The 16,819-nt window shown below is 47.6% G+C and overlaps 4 protein-coding genes across 4 annotated transcripts; 2 read left to right on the top strand and 2 right to left on the bottom strand.

Annotated features, from left to right (window-relative positions):
- Window positions 1-28: 28 nt before the first annotated feature.
- Window positions 29-1,356, top strand: BJ212DRAFT_1483411 (UPF0005-domain-containing protein; the record flags this gene model as incomplete). The annotated part of the gene is made up of 10 exons (XM_041340604.1): window positions 29-205; window positions 262-334; window positions 391-401; window positions 454-521; window positions 577-753; window positions 806-860; window positions 910-961; window positions 1,011-1,182; window positions 1,238-1,251; window positions 1,313-1,356. 10 exons carry the CDS (start codon window positions 29-31, stop codon window positions 1,354-1,356), a joined length of 843 nt encoding a protein of 280 aa, XP_041190518.1.
- A 605-nt stretch (window positions 1,357-1,961) lies between these two features.
- On the bottom strand, window positions 1,962-4,116 carry BJ212DRAFT_1448293 (cytochrome P450; the record flags this gene model as incomplete). Its single annotated transcript, XM_041338522.1, has 13 exons — window positions 1,962-2,103; window positions 2,156-2,299; window positions 2,358-2,382; window positions 2,436-2,492; window positions 2,553-2,754; window positions 2,799-2,803; window positions 2,877-3,006; window positions 3,068-3,183; window positions 3,246-3,397; window positions 3,451-3,583; window positions 3,633-3,694; window positions 3,737-3,872; window positions 3,924-4,116. The coding sequence occupies 13 exons, from the start codon at window positions 4,114-4,116 to the stop codon at window positions 1,962-1,964; spliced, it is 1,497 nt and encodes a 498-aa protein (XP_041190517.1).
- A 2,233-nt stretch (window positions 4,117-6,349) lies between these two features.
- Window positions 6,350-7,655, top strand: BJ212DRAFT_1277007 (NAD(P)-binding protein; the record flags this gene model as incomplete). The annotated part of the gene is made up of 6 exons (XM_041331325.1): window positions 6,350-6,557; window positions 6,613-6,808; window positions 6,865-7,068; window positions 7,120-7,145; window positions 7,198-7,523; window positions 7,578-7,655. 6 exons carry the CDS (start codon window positions 6,350-6,352, stop codon window positions 7,653-7,655), a joined length of 1,038 nt encoding a protein of 345 aa, XP_041190516.1.
- A 2,268-nt stretch (window positions 7,656-9,923) lies between these two features.
- Window positions 9,924-11,922, bottom strand: BJ212DRAFT_1372407 (uncharacterized protein). The gene is made up of 3 exons (XM_041336332.1): window positions 11,897-11,922; window positions 10,774-11,839; window positions 9,924-10,706 (listed from the first exon to the last, which is right to left on the bottom strand). Exons 2-3 carry the CDS (start codon window positions 11,545-11,547, stop codon window positions 10,164-10,166), a joined length of 1,317 nt encoding a protein of 438 aa, XP_041190515.1. The 5' UTR covers window positions 11,548-11,839; window positions 11,897-11,922; the 3' UTR covers window positions 9,924-10,163.
- Window positions 11,923-16,819: the final 4,897 nt, after the last annotated feature.

Raw genomic sequence — 16,819 nt, 5'->3', positions numbered from 1 at the left:
TTACTTCTCACCATTATCTCTTCCCACAATGAGCTCAAACCAGTACCCAGTTCCACCACCATCGTACCTACCGTCGGGCTCGTCTAGCAAGCCTGTCCGTATTCCTGAGGATGATGTGAGTTCGCCGTTGCTCGGTCGCTCCAGGTCCCCGGGGGGTGGGATCTATGATCAGCCCCAACAAGGCGACCTTCCTGACGACTTCAAGGTATCTCTTCCGAGAAACTATATGTTATATGACTCTTCTGACACTCCTTCTGGCAGTACGGTGTTACTGTCTCCGAGAGCTCTCCGGAGATTCGAAGCGCATTTGTTCGCAAGGTTTACACTATTCTATGTGCGTGCATGTATCTCTCGTGCTGTAGATTTTGCTCATCAAGCTACCTACCGCAGTCTGCCAAATTGTACGGGGTGCTTCGCATTGGTTTCCAAGCATATACTCATGTTCACCTCCAGCTCGCCACCTGTGTTGTCGCCGGCGGAATCTCCCAGTCATTTGAAGCTATAGCTTGGGTTACAACACAGTGTGTCCTCATGCTTCGAATGATGCACCACTGGCTTACTTATGATGCTTCTCAGCACCTGGTCATTCTATGTCCCCCTTTTCGGTACCCTAATCAACCTTGGATTGCTGTACTGGAAACGTCATAGCCATCCCCTTAACCTGGTACTGCTGTCCACCTTCACGGTAATGGAAGCATTCACGCTCGGCGTCGTAACTGCGTTTTTTGATAACATCATTGTTCTGCAAGCACTGTACGTCCCGATCGATCTTTTTATTCTAACTCGAGGCTGAGCAATTTATCAGACTGATCACGCTCGGTGTATTCTTGGGCTTGACTCTGTTCACTTTCCAGTCGAAGGTGCTCCTCAGACTGATCCAATGCTACTCGATTCTGATAATCTATTCAGTATGACTTCTCCGGTCTCGCGCCCTGGCTCTTCGGTGGTCTAATCGCCTTGAGTACGTGTCACATTTCATATCTAAAATTGAAATGAACTTTCTTCCGCAGTCATGACTGGTATGGTCGGCATCTTTATCCCCTTCGGCACCACGATGGACATCATAATTGCTATTGGTGGATGCCTTATCTTCAGCGGCTATATCGTCTACGACACGTACCTCATCAATAAGCGCCTCTCACCTGATGAGTTCATCATGGGCTCAATTAGTTTGTACCTTGAGTAAGTCCCTTACCTTAGGCACGCTTTCTTAGTTGACGGGACGCTCGCTTTCTAGTTTTATCAACCTTTGTACGTCATTTTGGCGGGCCTACATGAGATTTGTGTTTACTGATAATAATCGCTTTCACAGTCCTCAGCATCCTCCGTCTCCTGAACAACATCCAGGACCGGTAGATTGTCTTATCTCCAAAGATGTGGGGTAGTGTAATTTAAGTCCTAGTTAGTGGGTTATGGGCAAATATCCTTTATTGACGGATTGAACGTTTCTATGTAGTTTCCGTATGCGACTGAACAACAAAACGATACGAATTCGGGTCGTGCATGTTTAGGTTGATGGTTGTGAGTGCTGCGTATTTGCATCGCTCTTGCGAATATTTCGTGGCAATGACGTCCCGTATCATATGGTGGATGTGGAAATTTGAAATGTACTCGAGAACCTAGCCCATCTTGCGAACAAAGTCTAATTCAAATCGCTGCTCAATGCGCAGCCTCAAAGAGCCCTGGATGATGGTACAATATTACAAAGGAGTCGTCGCGTGTCGTGGTGCTGCTGATTTTGAATCAGTAACATGAAAACGTTGATACACAATCGTACGAGTATTGTACATGAATTCGCCCCAGACCCAGGGTCCAGATCATCCGCAGCCATAAGCATTACGCTTTTATCAACTGCGATACCCTTTCCTTCGCATGACTATGGCGAGGGGTGAATATACATGGGAATACAGGGTGTCTGCATGGGCTGGCTCAGATAAACTGTAAGGAACCTCGAGGATGACTCACGTCGTTACCCCTCCCGTCCATTTCACTCCTTCAGCATCAGGCCCGATATTCCATCCTGATGCACGTTCCACCCGGAACACGGTAAGAATATTCACAACTGCAGCGAATAAGGAATTATCCGCAACATGTCGTCCAACACTGCTAAAAGGTGAGGCAAAACCGATTATCTGCAAAACTCCGAACTTCGCACCAGACACGCCTCCCAAATCCAAAGGCAAAGGAAATGTCGTCAGGACCATGTGCTGATGGCTTTTCGACGGCGACTTTGGACATGTGACGCTCGGGAATGAACCTTGTCGGGTTAGGATATTTCTCTGGATTGCGCGCCATAAACCTTGCATAAGAGGAAATGATTATGGTTTGATCTTTATTCACTTGATATGATGAATCACCATGTGTTAGCCATTACGGTAGCCCCTTGATAAATAATTTTAGAGCGGGGATATGGCTATTAGTCCTTATAGACTAACCTTTTGGAATATAATGACCTTCGTAGACGTCATCATTTACCGTGGCATGGGGAATGCCTAAATCCACAGTTAATGAATGTACTAATCAGAATTCGACGAGGATTCAATAGTACTGACCCAGAGGAACAACAGGGAACCACCTCAGCGTCTCCTGTATAACAGCATTGACGTAGGGCATAGAAACGCGATCATCCCAGTCGGGCAATCTTTCGAGGGATTCCCCAATGACGGAATCAATCTCTGCTTGCGCACGTGCTTGCACCTCAGGATATAGAACCATCGCAAGCAGGAAGACGTATAGAGTGGACGTTGTCTGGGCCTTTGGTTAGTAGATAGCTAAAATAGAATCACATCTAAACATACAGTTTCTGAAGCAGCTAGAAGCGCAGGGAGAATTAGTACGTCAAGGACATACGTAATCACTGCAGATTCGTCACGAACCAGCATAACCAGATGCACTGGCTTCCTTGATCGCTTTTTCGAGAACAGTGACCTCCTCTTCGTCTTTTGCTTTATCTGGTACACGACGCAATGCATCCGACACCATGGACGGTGCAGCCGTCCCTGCGGCCTGAGGATCATCATCAGCCTCATCTAAATAATACTCAGATCAAAAGGCACTTGGCACTTGCCATGTTCTTCTTCACATGTTCAAAGGGCGGGTCCACAATCATGGGAACGAGGGTTCTCTGGAGTATGGCACCCCTTACAAAGCTCGCTCCAGGGAACCAGGGAGGAAGTTTTTCCACTGTGAGTGCATTAGAATAGGACTACAGTTGAATGAAGTTGACGCCACAGAACAATACGCACATATTGGGAACTCTGATACAACAGCTGCGACCTCAGGCCTGAGTTCTCTTACAGATATCTCAAGTGAACGCTCGACAAGCGCAATAAAAGGATCATCAAGAGACGCTGTCGAATAATCATACACAATAGACATGATGACAGACGTGCTGAAGCTATGTGGAAAGTATGGTTCAGCCACGTAATACATGAAGGGAGGATGACTAACGTATGGAGATGGGTTCCATACACCTTCGAAGAGGCTAGTAAGTTTAGTATCAAATTGTGAGCATTGCGCATTTGAATCGGACGGAAGGATGGTGCTGCTTCTGGACGGAATGCTTGGTGGAAAATTCGCCTGTCTGAAGCCCCATGATTAAGGTAAGAGAAGTCGAAGGGGACATGACTAACGAAGTCTCCACCTATCCGAGTAGGGTAGAAAGATGGAAGCGAACTCGGTACCGAAACTAGGACTCGTTGAACGATAAGCACAGAAAACGATAGGAGGGTCTCACAAGTCAAGAACGTGCATGAGCCCCGAGGGTCTTGTGGAATAATTATGTGAACGACGGTCGAGCAAGTCATGCGCAACTCTTTCAGAGTTGATGATCACGATATCTTGACTGAAGAGTCGAGAGTACACGATTTCCCCTGTGTCGCAATTCAGCACATCGACATACGCAAGTCGGTGGTTCTACACACCATACTCAGCTCCCCATCTTGAGTACGCTAACCATGGATGACCCGTATCAATTCCAATCACGTTTCCGACAAAAGGAAGAGGTGGAGGACCAGGGGGTAAAGGCAGCCCCTTTGTGTCTCTCTTCTTTTGCAAGGATTGCACTACCACGAAAGAGACGATGGATATGAGGGCGAGTGCAAGTGTTGGGGCCATGACTGGGCGGCTGCAGTGATGATAGCACAATACCCACTAGGAGCATGTATATATACACTTGAGTAACCGATTTCCCGTACTAATTTAGCCGGAATAGTTAATACTTGCTGCAAATGAGTGTCAGAAGAAATTTCTGAATATGGTAGGCAAACTTACAATTTAAATGATCTCGATAAAACGTCATAGTGGTCATGCCCGAAATGAACGGGAATATTTAATGGATGCTGCATACTAACTATGTTTGCGAGCATAATGGGGCCGACTTCGCTTCTAAAGTTTTAAGCTCGCGTCTTGATAGACGTCAAGTTGCGAAACTGAGGAGTGAACGAGTGCAGAGATTCAAGATTGAGAACTGCGTGTCAATCAAACCATTATAAATCACAACCACATTTGCAGTTTGAGTGTTTGCTGTTACAGGTTCAGAATGACAATGTACGCAATGGGGGATGCAGTCATAGTAGCTCTCAAACTCTAGTGAATTATTAACGGTGGATTCAAAGCGCAATGACGTTTCGAACCAGTCCTTTTCCGAATATATGTGTTGCTTGGAATGGAATAGCTGCACCGCGGGATCTGTAATGGTAGTCTTAAGTTTGGCAAATTGACTTAGGGTGCGGTTGGCTTCGGTTTGTTTCCCGGTATTCGTTGAAAAAGGGTCCTTCTCAGAGACCAGTGAGTCACAGCGCGCTTTCATCGTTCATCTCTGCACATGATCAATTTGTACTCACCGAAGAGCACAGGCATTACCCTGCCCAACTCCACCAGCACAACGCGTTGAAAATGTCAGACTCCGACTGTATCTGATCATCATATCATTTGGGCTGCTTCTGCTGGGTCTGGTACGTTGATGACAGTTAAGCGTCTGTAAACTTGAAGTTCCAGCCTGAGGGTTTTCAAACGACATGGGCTGTATTAGCCTTCGTCGAATTGGGGATATTTCGTGTATGAATGAGCCCGGATTACGCATCGATTGCGGCCAGTCTGTTGACGGATTGCCTAAACAGAATGGTCACAATGAAGGGCATAAGAAGATCTCTTTGTTAGCCTCGGGATTAGGTCCGGTGCATGAGGGATCCGAGCATGGTGCAGTTGGGTAGCGACTACTAGTTTCAAATTCTATTTTGTTTCTTTCCACGTACGTCGTAGGTCGGTCCACGCTCGTCCGCTGAACAACTCCCCAATTCGGTTCTTTGAATTATGTCACGGTAGCGTGAATTGTGGGTGGCGACCGGTGATCACTGATGCAATCATGGCATTGTCTTTCCGCTGCCTTAGTGCGGTAGTGCTAGTGTCGTTGGCAGAATTCGAGAGTCTTGCCAATCGGTCTGGCAAAATTGATTGTGCCAGGCTGGCCCACGGCAGGAGTCAGGTGCAAGGGGGTGGCAGAGGCTGAGCCTGGCAGAACCCCAGGGCATCCGAGAACTCGCGGGGATGTAATTTAGATATGATAGAACACGAAAACCAACTGTCATGGTGACTCCTTGAGGTAAGATGGTGGAGTCCAGCCCTTTTCAAGTTCATCGGAAAACCATTTATGTAATCAATCCAGAAATTCACCCACTCAAGGTCAAATTTGCTGTTATGATTTTCACATCGTAGTAGTTCTACCCCCTACACTGATTCATATTGGTTCCAGGCCTTACCGAAATATCGATGGAACCTGGATCATTGACAGTCACTGGCTTAGCTCAGAAACGTTGAGGGGCTCAGAGTCATTGGTCGACTGGTCAATGGCCAAGACTCAGTACGTCAACCATTGACTACTGGCGAAGATCGTCACAAAATTAAACGAGTCCGAGCGCGGGTGCCTGCATTGCGCAATTTGAGCTCAAGCGCTCACTAAACGATAAATACTACTTATGTAATCAGTCTGGTGCATCCGAGTCGACCCGCGACTTGATCTCCTCCAGAGTTCAAGCTATCTAACAAATAAACTTGGACGAGCCATTTCCGAGCACCCTCATCGGCTGTTCTTTTGTCGATGCTTCAGTCTAATGTAAGTGCGACACGAAATAGTACCTTATTACTTGAACCTTCAGGATCGTCATATTAATGATATCCGAGTCATTATATTGCACGTTTCCCTGCAGCTATGTCACGATTCATTAAGCTGGTAGCGAATAGCGTCCTGTCAAAGCAACCGTCTAAAGTGACAGGATACCAGGAAGCTCGTTGACACCCAGTTCAATCACAGCAGACGAAGTCTTTTCAGTACAAACCTTCTCCCATCACCATGGGCAAGTTGGGCATCTGGGATTTCTTTAGCGAACAAGGACGAGACCTTCCCCTTCCAAGAGAATCGGTGAACGGGAAGACGGTTGTTATAGCTGGAGCGAACGTTGGATTAGGACTCGAGGCATCGGCTCATGTCGCGAACAAGAAGCCCAGCTTGGTCATTGCGACATGTAGAGACGCAGTGAAGTGTGAGCGAACTTTGAAACGTAGGTGTGATATTCTTTCTAGTGCACTAGTAAATAGTCACGTGTATGCTCTCAGTTCTCCGTGAACGCTGCGCTGGAACTCAACCAGCCAGTCTCGATTCATGGCCGCTAGAACTGTCTTCTTTTGACAATGTCCGCTCTTTTGCCGACAGGTTCGATGCAGAAGGGCCAGAACGCCTGAATGTCTTCGTCGCCAACGCAGGCACATTCAAACCGGTTTATACTCGAACCCAAGATGATTGGGAAATAATGTCCGTGCTTTAGTTTCGTGCCATGTGTAATTCCAATTTGCTAACATGAACGAAAGGCTGCAAGTCAACTATCTCTCAATTGCGCTTTTGAGCATTCTCCTTCTGCCTCATCTGCTCCATTCGGCAACTTGTGAGGATCCATCTCGACTGGTCTTGGTGTCAAGTTTGGGACATTATCTTGCGGAACCCGTGTTGACAGGTTCACAAAATTGGGATCACGTATTAGGGACCATCAGTGCGGAGAATTTTGGAGCGTATGGGTCGGTGCTTTTTAATTTTCAGATCTACTGAACCTCATTGAGTTGGTACAGGATGTCCAGGTACAACCTATCGAAGAGTACGTCGTGATTTGGTAAAATGACTCCACTGTTACTAATATGGATACATAGTGCTCCAGGTCGCGTTCGTGCGCGAACTTGCTGCCCGGCTTCCTTCTCCCACTCCATTGGTCATCACTGCCGTTGACCCCGGACTTTGTCACTCGTACTTACAGCGGGAACTTGAAAAGTACTGTCTCTTACGTATAGTCCTTGCATTCGTGAAGTGGCTTCTTCGCGCAAGAACCTCGGAAATGGGCAGTCGTACCCTTGTCTATGCAGCTCTAGCAACAAACGCACAGAATCTCCATGGCAAGTACATGTCAAGTTGTGAGGTCGTCGAGGAATGTGATTTCCTCTTGAGTGCTGAGGGCAAAGCGTTCTCAGAGAGACTTTGGGTAAGTTTCTTAGTTTCAAATTAATCCATGCAATCCCTTGAATTACATTCACAGTGGGAGACTATCGAAGTTTTATCGAAAGTAGATGACCGAGTGTCTCAGATCGTAAGCACTTACTTGCCGGCTAGGTAGCACCGGTCCTGTCACGAGAAAGTGAATGGCAGCCCTTTTACCTTATCTGTCGAGGGGCCTAGCAGTGCCTTGCAGTCTAGCATTGTGTTTCATAAGGAGCCATGTCGCTGGTCGTCTCATATACTGATGTAGAAACTACAAGTCTGCATTTGCGGCACATATACCTTCCGCAGCTTCTGGATTTCGGTGGATTCTGTCACCCAGAATAGCACCGCGACTGCACTCGAACCAAACCGCTCATACCCCTGAGCTACGACTCTGGTATTACTGCATTATGACAATACTAATGATGCGCAAAAGGCTTTCAAATTGGATATTCGCATCAGAACTGCACATATGCTCCATTCCATGGCGATTCGAACTTGTCGCGCAACCAAATGACTCGCTCAACCTTCTCCACATACATCTACCGCGGTCCCGATTGCAAGAGTCTGCCATGCGTGAGTTTACCTACCAGCCGTTGGTGAAATCTGACTACTTCATTTACTCAGTTGGCAATTCAGATCGGCTTCCATTCTTCATATCCGATTGCTTGCTCAATTATACCGGTAAGACCTCGTCCGGAGTGCACATAGCTGTACGTTTTCATTTTCATGGTTCCCTTTCACGATCTTCCGACCCCGCCTGACTGTGCCCTTTGATGTAACCGATGATCAAGAGGTAAGTATGACTCTCGGCATGGCTTTCTCTCCAACAACGTGTTTGTCGGGGACTTTCCAGCGTAGTCAGTGATATGAGCTTTTGGACATTCATTCCAGCACGACTACTTACTTCGTGTCTTAGCCGACATGAAACCTGTTATAAGTAGGTTTCACGCTCTTGTACCAGATCCAAGACTAATGAAAGCGATACGTGCCTTGCAGATAACGATCTGGATCAATGTTACTGCCCTGGCTCAAATCGAGAACATTTCAGCTCCTTGTGGCAAAAGTGAGCCTGGCAATCATTATCGTGACGTATCACGGTATCGTATAACTGTATGATATACATAGGCTGTCGTGGGGGCACGAATTCGGAACTATACAGCAAGACATGTCAGTCCAGCCGTCCAATCGTAATAGCCGAATTGCAATGCGTAAGTATGAGATTAGCACTGACATCGATAAGGGTGTCGTTGCACATACATGCACGTTTGGCTGAGCAAGCAATCAATCCAGGAGGTTCCGGTTAGAATCCAAGCTGACCAACAAAGGGGTCGGTTACTACCGCTATCTTTAAATCCATCGATCCAGCGTGATATACATAGATCCTACTTGAATTGTGGGACCACGCTTGTGGAGTAGTGGGGACTCAGCTCCATATTGGCCCCACGGTGTGATAGGAGCCAGTCCGCTGGGGCGCCATAACGATTCGACGACTTCTCTGTTATCAGAAACTACTCCCACGTCCGAGCGAATATGCCTCTGCCACCATCATCGTATCCTTTGTGGAGTCAGCACGCTCCAACCGGTACCCATGATTCCCAAATATACTGTTCACGTCATGACGCCATCAGATCCTCCCTCGCTCCAGAAAAGGACACCAGACTCCGGCCGTTCACGCGCACGGGTGCCGGTATGATGCGACTCAGACTGTCAACAAATTTAAATGCCTCGGATCGAAACGGGGAGTCGCGCGATCGATGACGGCGTTCTTCAGGATCCTTATAATAATATGCTAGGTGCCTAGAGGTCGGTAGCCTAAACCCACGGTCTCCTACGTGCGGCAGTTCACAAGCGACTACGTTTTAACGTGTACATGCTCACGTACGACGTAATGGATCTCTCCGTCGCATAATCACATAGCTTCGAGCTATACATAACGTGTTCGTGTGGTATGTAACACGCGCATCATTGGCAGTTCGTAGCTAATTTCAGTTTCTATTACAAGGGGTGTTTCGATATTGACCTAAGCTGTGCTGGTGGGTGACGATATGGTCGGTTTCAAAGTGCGCGGATTTGATATTGATATCATGTATTCTAATCTAACACGTTCTCGACACTTGTTTTCATGGCAGTGATGGGTTGGTTTCTCATGCGGAAGCGACGTGGCGGTTGTTTGTAGACTGATTGCTGGACAAATGCCACGTTCCCCCCGATGCACAGCCATACTCCGTAGTAGATTCGTATATATATAGTAACCAGTCGGGCGACTGCAGAGCCACTTACCGCGACTATGCCACGTCTCAAAGTTCACAGCAAATAGTGTTGGTTGCTCTCCGTCAGCTGATGCATTATAAATCTGGGTATCCTAGTTGTCTATGTCAACTACATAGCGCGCAATCGACGCATTTTGTATCTGAAATGAATTATAGCATCATACACAAAGAGTACAAAGAACGCTACACCATAAACGTAGCAGACACCCGTCCATGCATACGCGGGCATACTAGGCATAAGCCTCCCGAAACCACCGCCAAAGGATTAAATTAGCATAACATAGGCTTGTTCCTGGCATTCAGGATGTCGTCCAGTAAAATTGCGACGTCCTCCTTCCGGAAACCAAAAAATCCATCCCAATACATGCAATCTAGAAAACCCACCACCGTCCGCGTCCACGGCCACGTTGTGGTTCCTTTACGCTCACATCGTCATCGCCCGCACCAGGCGGTGCCCCCAGGCCAGCAACACTCGCAAAACTCACGTATCCCGATACCTGCTTACAAGCTTGTGATGCTGCGCGCAGATCAAACTGCGGAGGATTCACTGGTATTTGGGAATTGGCGCTCGAAAAACTCGAGAGAATCGCCGGATTCGGTGAGTGCGGTGAAGGCGTGGCATATGACAAAGAAGGTGGCTTCTTTGTTGGAGTCGAGAATGGCGAAGGTGGGAGGGGCGTCGTCATCCACGGCGAAGTCTCTCCCTGCGATTGTGGTGATCGTGGTGATTTTTGCGAGTATGCTACAGAGGTCGACTGCGAATATCTATTCCCTCGGCCGTGTTTTGATGACAAAGATGGCGGTATCAAAGGATCCACATCATGTCCAGTCACACGAAGTTTCTCAGATGATTGAGAATTTGTGAATGAATTAGAAAGCGAGCGCGCTGATGAAGGAGGAGATGCTGATGAAGACTGCACAGGGTGTTACATATCAGTATTTAATTCAGGGGTACATGTGTCATACATGATGAGCGCTCACCTCCTCTTCCGGCGACCTCTTTATTCGCCTTTCCTCTTCGCGCATTCCACGATGAAGCACGCGTTCTAGGCGTGACCTCAGGACAGCCTCATGAGGCGCTGCGTCACTGCCGAGAACATAGGAGCGTGGTAATGATGTCGAAAGACACTCATCCAGTTTCTCTTGCCGGACAGGAGCAATAGGGTAATCATGGGCATCCAAGTCTGAGCTCGACCTGAGTAACTGAGCATATGACGAGTCTTCGTTCTCGTTCGGAACGTAGAAACTTTTCGACTTGAAATTCCGGGTGGAAGCAGCACTACTCCTGCGCGACGATTCAAAGACCAGGACGGGTTGGAAGAAGTCGTCGTCATCACAGTCACTGCACGTTGACCGCGAGCGGGAACGAGCACGGGAGGTGGCAGTTGTACGAAGGGTATTGTCTTTCCTGAGAGTATCCCGCAGCAGACGCTCTGACCGTGATGATGGTCGTGGAGGAGGCGAGTGAGGTCGCTGGGTGCGTGTGGAACTGCTCTGTCGCTGAGGGGTGCGAGGATTAGGAGCAATTATAGACATTGCAAGAGTAGGTTGTGAGTTGGAAGAGGGAGTTAGTTTATTCGGCGTGCAAACGCGACCTCGTGGTGAATGTGTTCGAGAGGATGGGACACGTTTCGTAGGCGTGGTCAAGTCACAAATTCTCGAGGAAGTCGTTGCGAGCGAGCTAGGCGATCTTGAAATCGTCGAGAGGGATTGAGAAGGGGAGAGAGACGATGGCTCCAACAGACGGATGGTCATGGGAGAGGATTTAGATATTAAGTATGAGTGTTAAAAAACGCTTTGGCTACGCTTAAGTCTTGTGGGTCTTGTGATTCACATAGACCGCCTCGCTGAAAACACGAGGATAACACGAAGTAAAAGAGTCCACAGGTTCAACGCAGGAAATAAGGGGGAAACAAGTAGAAGATTCGTCGTAGGAGATTGCCTGGCATGTGTGATTTGACTGAACTCATCCACACGATTCACGGCAATATCCTGCGACCCCAGAAAACGGTGTTGTCAAACCTAGATCCGATGCTGAGTGACCTTCCTAATTCGTATAATATTTCATAATTATTTTTTAACACCACGCCGGCCGATAATTTACCTTTTTGTCTCATCACATTGTTCCATAACATGCTCAGTCCAAGCGACATCATGCATGCTCTTTCCGCGGCAAATCATAGGATTGCGCGTGCGTCCTAAAGCAATCTGTGCCGTGCCCACCGCATCAAGACCGCACTGTTTAGAGCGCCACAGCAGCTGATCAATTCAATGAGTCATAGTTCTTATCCTCCGTGTATGCATAAGCTATTTTGTTTCACGTTTTATAAGTTACTCCATCATCCCCGTTCGGCGATCGTTGCGACCTACGGAAATCTGTTAAGCAGTACTGCCGTCGACCTGCTGAGTTATCATCCACTCCTTGCGTTACTCCCCTCCGATTTAGTACTAGTTGCGGCTTATGTCTCGATCCGCAACCTCCGGCCGCAAGGTTTTACTAGTCTCGTTACCGTTACATGGCCGCCGTACTTCCGACTATTCACTAGTCCGACCCGTGCACCTTACCGGACATTCTGATCGTCAGCGTACTGGGTGCAATTCCAGTGAGAGTCAATACCTGATCACGTCTGGGCCCGCGTGCCTGGTACATGTTGATCCATGATCGATATTCATCATGGCCTGTCAGTAATGCGATCATAAGCATCGTCATACTTATACATCACCCCGCATTCACCCAGATTAAGAGGCTTCTTGGAAGTTCATCATGCGTTAGAGTTTGTCGATAACTCATTTATGCTTTCTTCGGAAGGGCCGTTAGGTTATCCCAGGTTGCGCTCCGTCGAACTATATTTGTTTTCGACGTCTGCCAGATCCGACCGATCATCGGTGGTCAGCATCCGACATTTTTGGGGCACTGCTTTTCTACAGGGAAGAACATACATTGTGTGACATCCATCCATGTCGTACGATGAACAACAGACGTGAATTGCGCTTGCTCAGGTTTCCATATCTAATGTATTGTTCCCCTACAGCATCCACACTGCCATTGCGGTTCTCGAACTCATCAGAGACATCCATTTGCAATGTAACTCTCGATTGCGAGATTCCGAATCGGATTCCATTCGACACTACCACAGCAAGGGTCGATGATCGAGAATTCAGCTAGATCAAGACAGCCCCTTTGACTAGAACCCAAGAATTCAACTTGTAACGTCACCAGCACCGGAGGTTCGCCATTCCTTCCAGTCATATTCAAACGGGAACTTCTCACCGATTCGAACGAGCGTATCACCTCCGACCATTGACATCTTCGGGTTCTTATCCGTGACCTTTCGTTATTCATCGATAAGTCATTTAGACAAATCAGTGTAGCTTCGTGCAACTCGATCGCGTACTAAATAATCAGTGTGATGCTGCTGATTATCGGATGATCGCCGGTCTGACAGAAGCGCTCATTGTCGAAATGGCCAAATCATTGCCAGCAGCAAGTGGAACACAATACCTGTTTCAATCACATTTGATATCCTAACATCTGTCTCAAACGCATTTCAAAACAAAACAATTCACAAATGCTCGTACCTGCCTCCGATGTCATTTCAATGCGAGAAGAGAATGATAGCTTAGTATGCACGGGCTCCAAGTTGACCGCGGGGCCGGTAGCCACGTGATCGAAGGCGACCAAAAGGCCATTGGCTGCAAATTCAAATGCTTGACAATATAGCAACAAAGTTGCCGCACATGACGCTGAATTCTCGGGATAAATCCATGTGGACGTGGATCTGACGTTCACCAGAAGTTCGCTTGTGTGGAGTCCTGGCCCCTATGGAGTGTTGAGTGAGCACTTTGAGAGGTACGGTGGATCCGACGCTTATTTCGTTGGAGGCGCCGTTTTGGCCATTGGTCGTGAGGCCATCGCAATTCCGGCAGATGATGCTTAAACGACTGTATATCGGAGAGCATCAGCGCCCTCGATTTGATTTCTTTACAGGAAAGTTTGGAGGCGCCATATTAGCCATTGGTTGCATGATCAGGCCGACGAACGATGCTCGAACCACTGTACGTCGGAGACCGTCAGTACCCTCAATCCAATTTCTCTATAGGAAAGGTGAGTATCCCGATCATGATTGTCATATGACTTGGACCTGGTGGAGATAACTGACCATTCGTCCACTGAATGTGGGGTCTTCTTTACCAGACGTTTCCCATTAGTTCATTATCCACATTCACGTCACGTGAATGAGTTTTGGCGTCAGGATCCATAGAACGTCGTATGGAAACCAGCGAATGAGTGGGAATGCATGCATTATTTGGCCGTCAACGCGCTAAAACATCCTTGTTAAGTAGATTATTGGATAGAAACGTATTCGAGTATTTCACGTCAGTTTACCGATGTTAACGTAGATTAGATACTCACTCTGGTCCCCTTTCATGCCAAAATATACAGGGTCCGATAAGATTCCTCAGGCACCCTGCTTGTGGACATTTTCAATGACACTTGCCTCGCCTTGGGAAACACCAGGGAGTTATACCAATGATCGTTCGGTTGTCTCCGGGGTTCCGTGTCGAGTTCGCAAATACGAGCGGAAGTTAATCCGTGACCGTATTTCACGAAAGAACCCTGTGGCCACATCCAATTGGAGGCAAGTATATGTTATGGAATTTCGGAGGAAAAAGGGAGCTTGGATATGTTGGATTCCAGGAGCTGTATCCCGAACCTATGTACTTGAAGGACCCTGTAGTCTCAAGATGGCTCGTTGCATAATCCATTATGATTAAGGGCCCATTCAAATCGTTTCGGAAACAGCGCGGCATCAGATCATATTATTCGCAAACCTAAACTCTCATACTGGTAAGTCCAGATTCCAAGACAACGATATCTTTCTCACTCATCTTGGAATGGATTACGATCGGAAATCGAGCTAGTTGGCTTTGAAGGTGAAAGACTTGTCCGTGCTGTGTTGAGCTTCTGATGTCCTTCCTAGCAATACTGGGTCTCGTCTCGGGATTCAAACCATAAATCACGTTGGCAGGGTCAAGGTCAGTCAAAGCGTTTCCTTTGGAAACTAGGCCGGTCATATGCACCTAGCCATTAATGAGAAGGTGTCGTACTCATGACCCGGCCGTTCATCGAAGGTCTGGACCGTATCGATATAAAAGGACAAATGTCTATAATTGCACTGTAAGGTTTCTTAGCATTGAAAAGCCTCTGATTGGTAAGAGCGAGTCAATCTTTAGACGGGACCTAACTTACCAGGGGATAGATATCAACCTTGACTGTTTCACCCTAAGGGCAGTTGAACACTACGGAACACGCGCTGAAGATGCAAAAGTATGACATCTAGAGAGAACTGCAGGCTTCGTGGAACATCCTACCAAGGAATTCTCAGTCAGTCAGGTCAGATACCCACCGGCACTCCAAAATTATATATTTAACCTGGTAGATGAACTTTAATTCATGTCACCCAGCGATGTCATCCACTCCCAAGTTTTCGTCAAGTCATGTTAATACCCACGTCCTCCGCATAACCAAGCCAGGATGGTAATGCGTACCGCCAGAGGTTGCCGAATTTCTAGTGTCACTTTCCAGTGGAGTCCGCGAGGCACTTGTCTGTGTGACTTCACTGGTCTAATTAAAGGGCGATGCTCCTTATCCACCGGGTGTTCACCCTTGTTCGTGAATAGACTGATGCTGGGAAGAGTACGAGATGACGCACACGGTGGAATTGTCGCTTGTCTAAGAAGTCTGCCAACACCTCGCGGTCACTAGTGTCAGTGCTTCGACACTTCTAACAGTGTTTTTCGCACTATGCAGTAAGAGGACATAGATTCTGGCTCGCCAAGAGGATATACTTACAACCGGGAATCGATTGCCCACAAACTGCTTCTAGGTCTCGGAGGAGATATTTGGGCGCAGCGAGGTTGCCAACTTGCGAATGATTGTGAGATGAAAAATGTCGTGTACAGCCAGTACTCAGATGGACTTGATAGCGTGAAAGTGGAAGTGTAGCGGTGTTTTCTATTGCAAGCGGATAACTGGAATATCAAAACCTAAGACACAAATGTGAGATAGTTTGGGGTTCGGTTCGGAAGGGATACCCTTACCTCGAAAGCTGCTCACATACGCAGATCCTTCACAGCAAAGCTGGACTCGACATGAGTAAGCCACGTCTTCGTATACTGCAAGTTACTGCGTGCACAGGACTGCACCCCATAAGGTTTCTCGAGACCAAGTTTGAATGCACAGTCGTACTTTGTGCCAGCTTATATTGTTCTGTAGAGGACTTGGCAAGTTCCACAATCGCCCAATCTATGGCACGCAAGTCTACCAGCCATCTGTTGCCTGACAGTCACCGTCTCCAGAGGTGAATAGTCACTACAGTGAACGCCCATCCGGCTGGCGCAAAGACTCCATATTGATGAAAACCCCGCAGCAGCAAGGCCTAGGTGCTTGTCCATGAAGTGTGGACTGGATGATGAGTGCGTCGAAGCCTCGTGCCAGGCACACCGTCACGGTGAAGTTCCAAGCCGAAAGACCAAAACACGCTGATATTGACCACACGAAGCTACTTGGGACCGAGTTCCTTATGAGCTCGTATTAGAGGGGTGGTTTACTGCTCGTTCGGATCTGAGGGACCCGGCATCGTTGAAAAGCTGTTGAAAAAGACGTCAACGTGTCTTCTAGGCGGTGGCAGCCGTGGCCCGGGCACGGCACGGTTGGTCACCGGTCATTTCTCACACGAGATTCCTAATCCTCGATGTTGTTTTAGACACAGTTACACACACCCTCTAAATCTGCGCTGTACATGTGGTATGCAATCATTGTGCATGTTCTTTGTGAATGATCGTCTTGCAGAAAATAGGGCAGCTGCTATGTATTTTAGTTTCAATTTGGTGGGTCTTTCTCCCTGTGGTCCCGCAGGACTACAAATCAAGGTGCTGACCTTCGTCTTCTACCAGTAGAAGCAATTATAATGTAGTCTTGGAGATCTCTAACGTCAAACTGTCAAGCTTTCAAGGTTATCGGGCA

Source organism: Suillus subaureus (assembly GCF_016647635.1).
Source record: "Suillus subaureus strain MN1 chromosome Unknown BJ212scaffold_27, whole genome shotgun sequence".
Taxonomy (NCBI): Eukaryota; Fungi; Basidiomycota; class Agaricomycetes; order Boletales; family Suillaceae; genus Suillus; species Suillus subaureus.
Note: the sequence above shows the minus strand (reverse complement) of the source record. Positions and strands in the feature narration are given on the sequence as shown.

Bases quoted from the DNA above. Each gene is read 5' to 3' on its own strand.
- BJ212DRAFT_1372407 (XM_041336332.1), bottom strand. From the start codon at position 11,547: ATGACCATCCGTCTGTTGGAGCCATCGTCTCTCTCCCCTTCTCAATCC. The intron at 10,707-10,773 runs GTGAGCGCTCAT...CACCCTGTGCAG, and splicing joins AGAGGTCGCCGGAAGAGGAG to TCTTCATCAGCATCTCCTCC.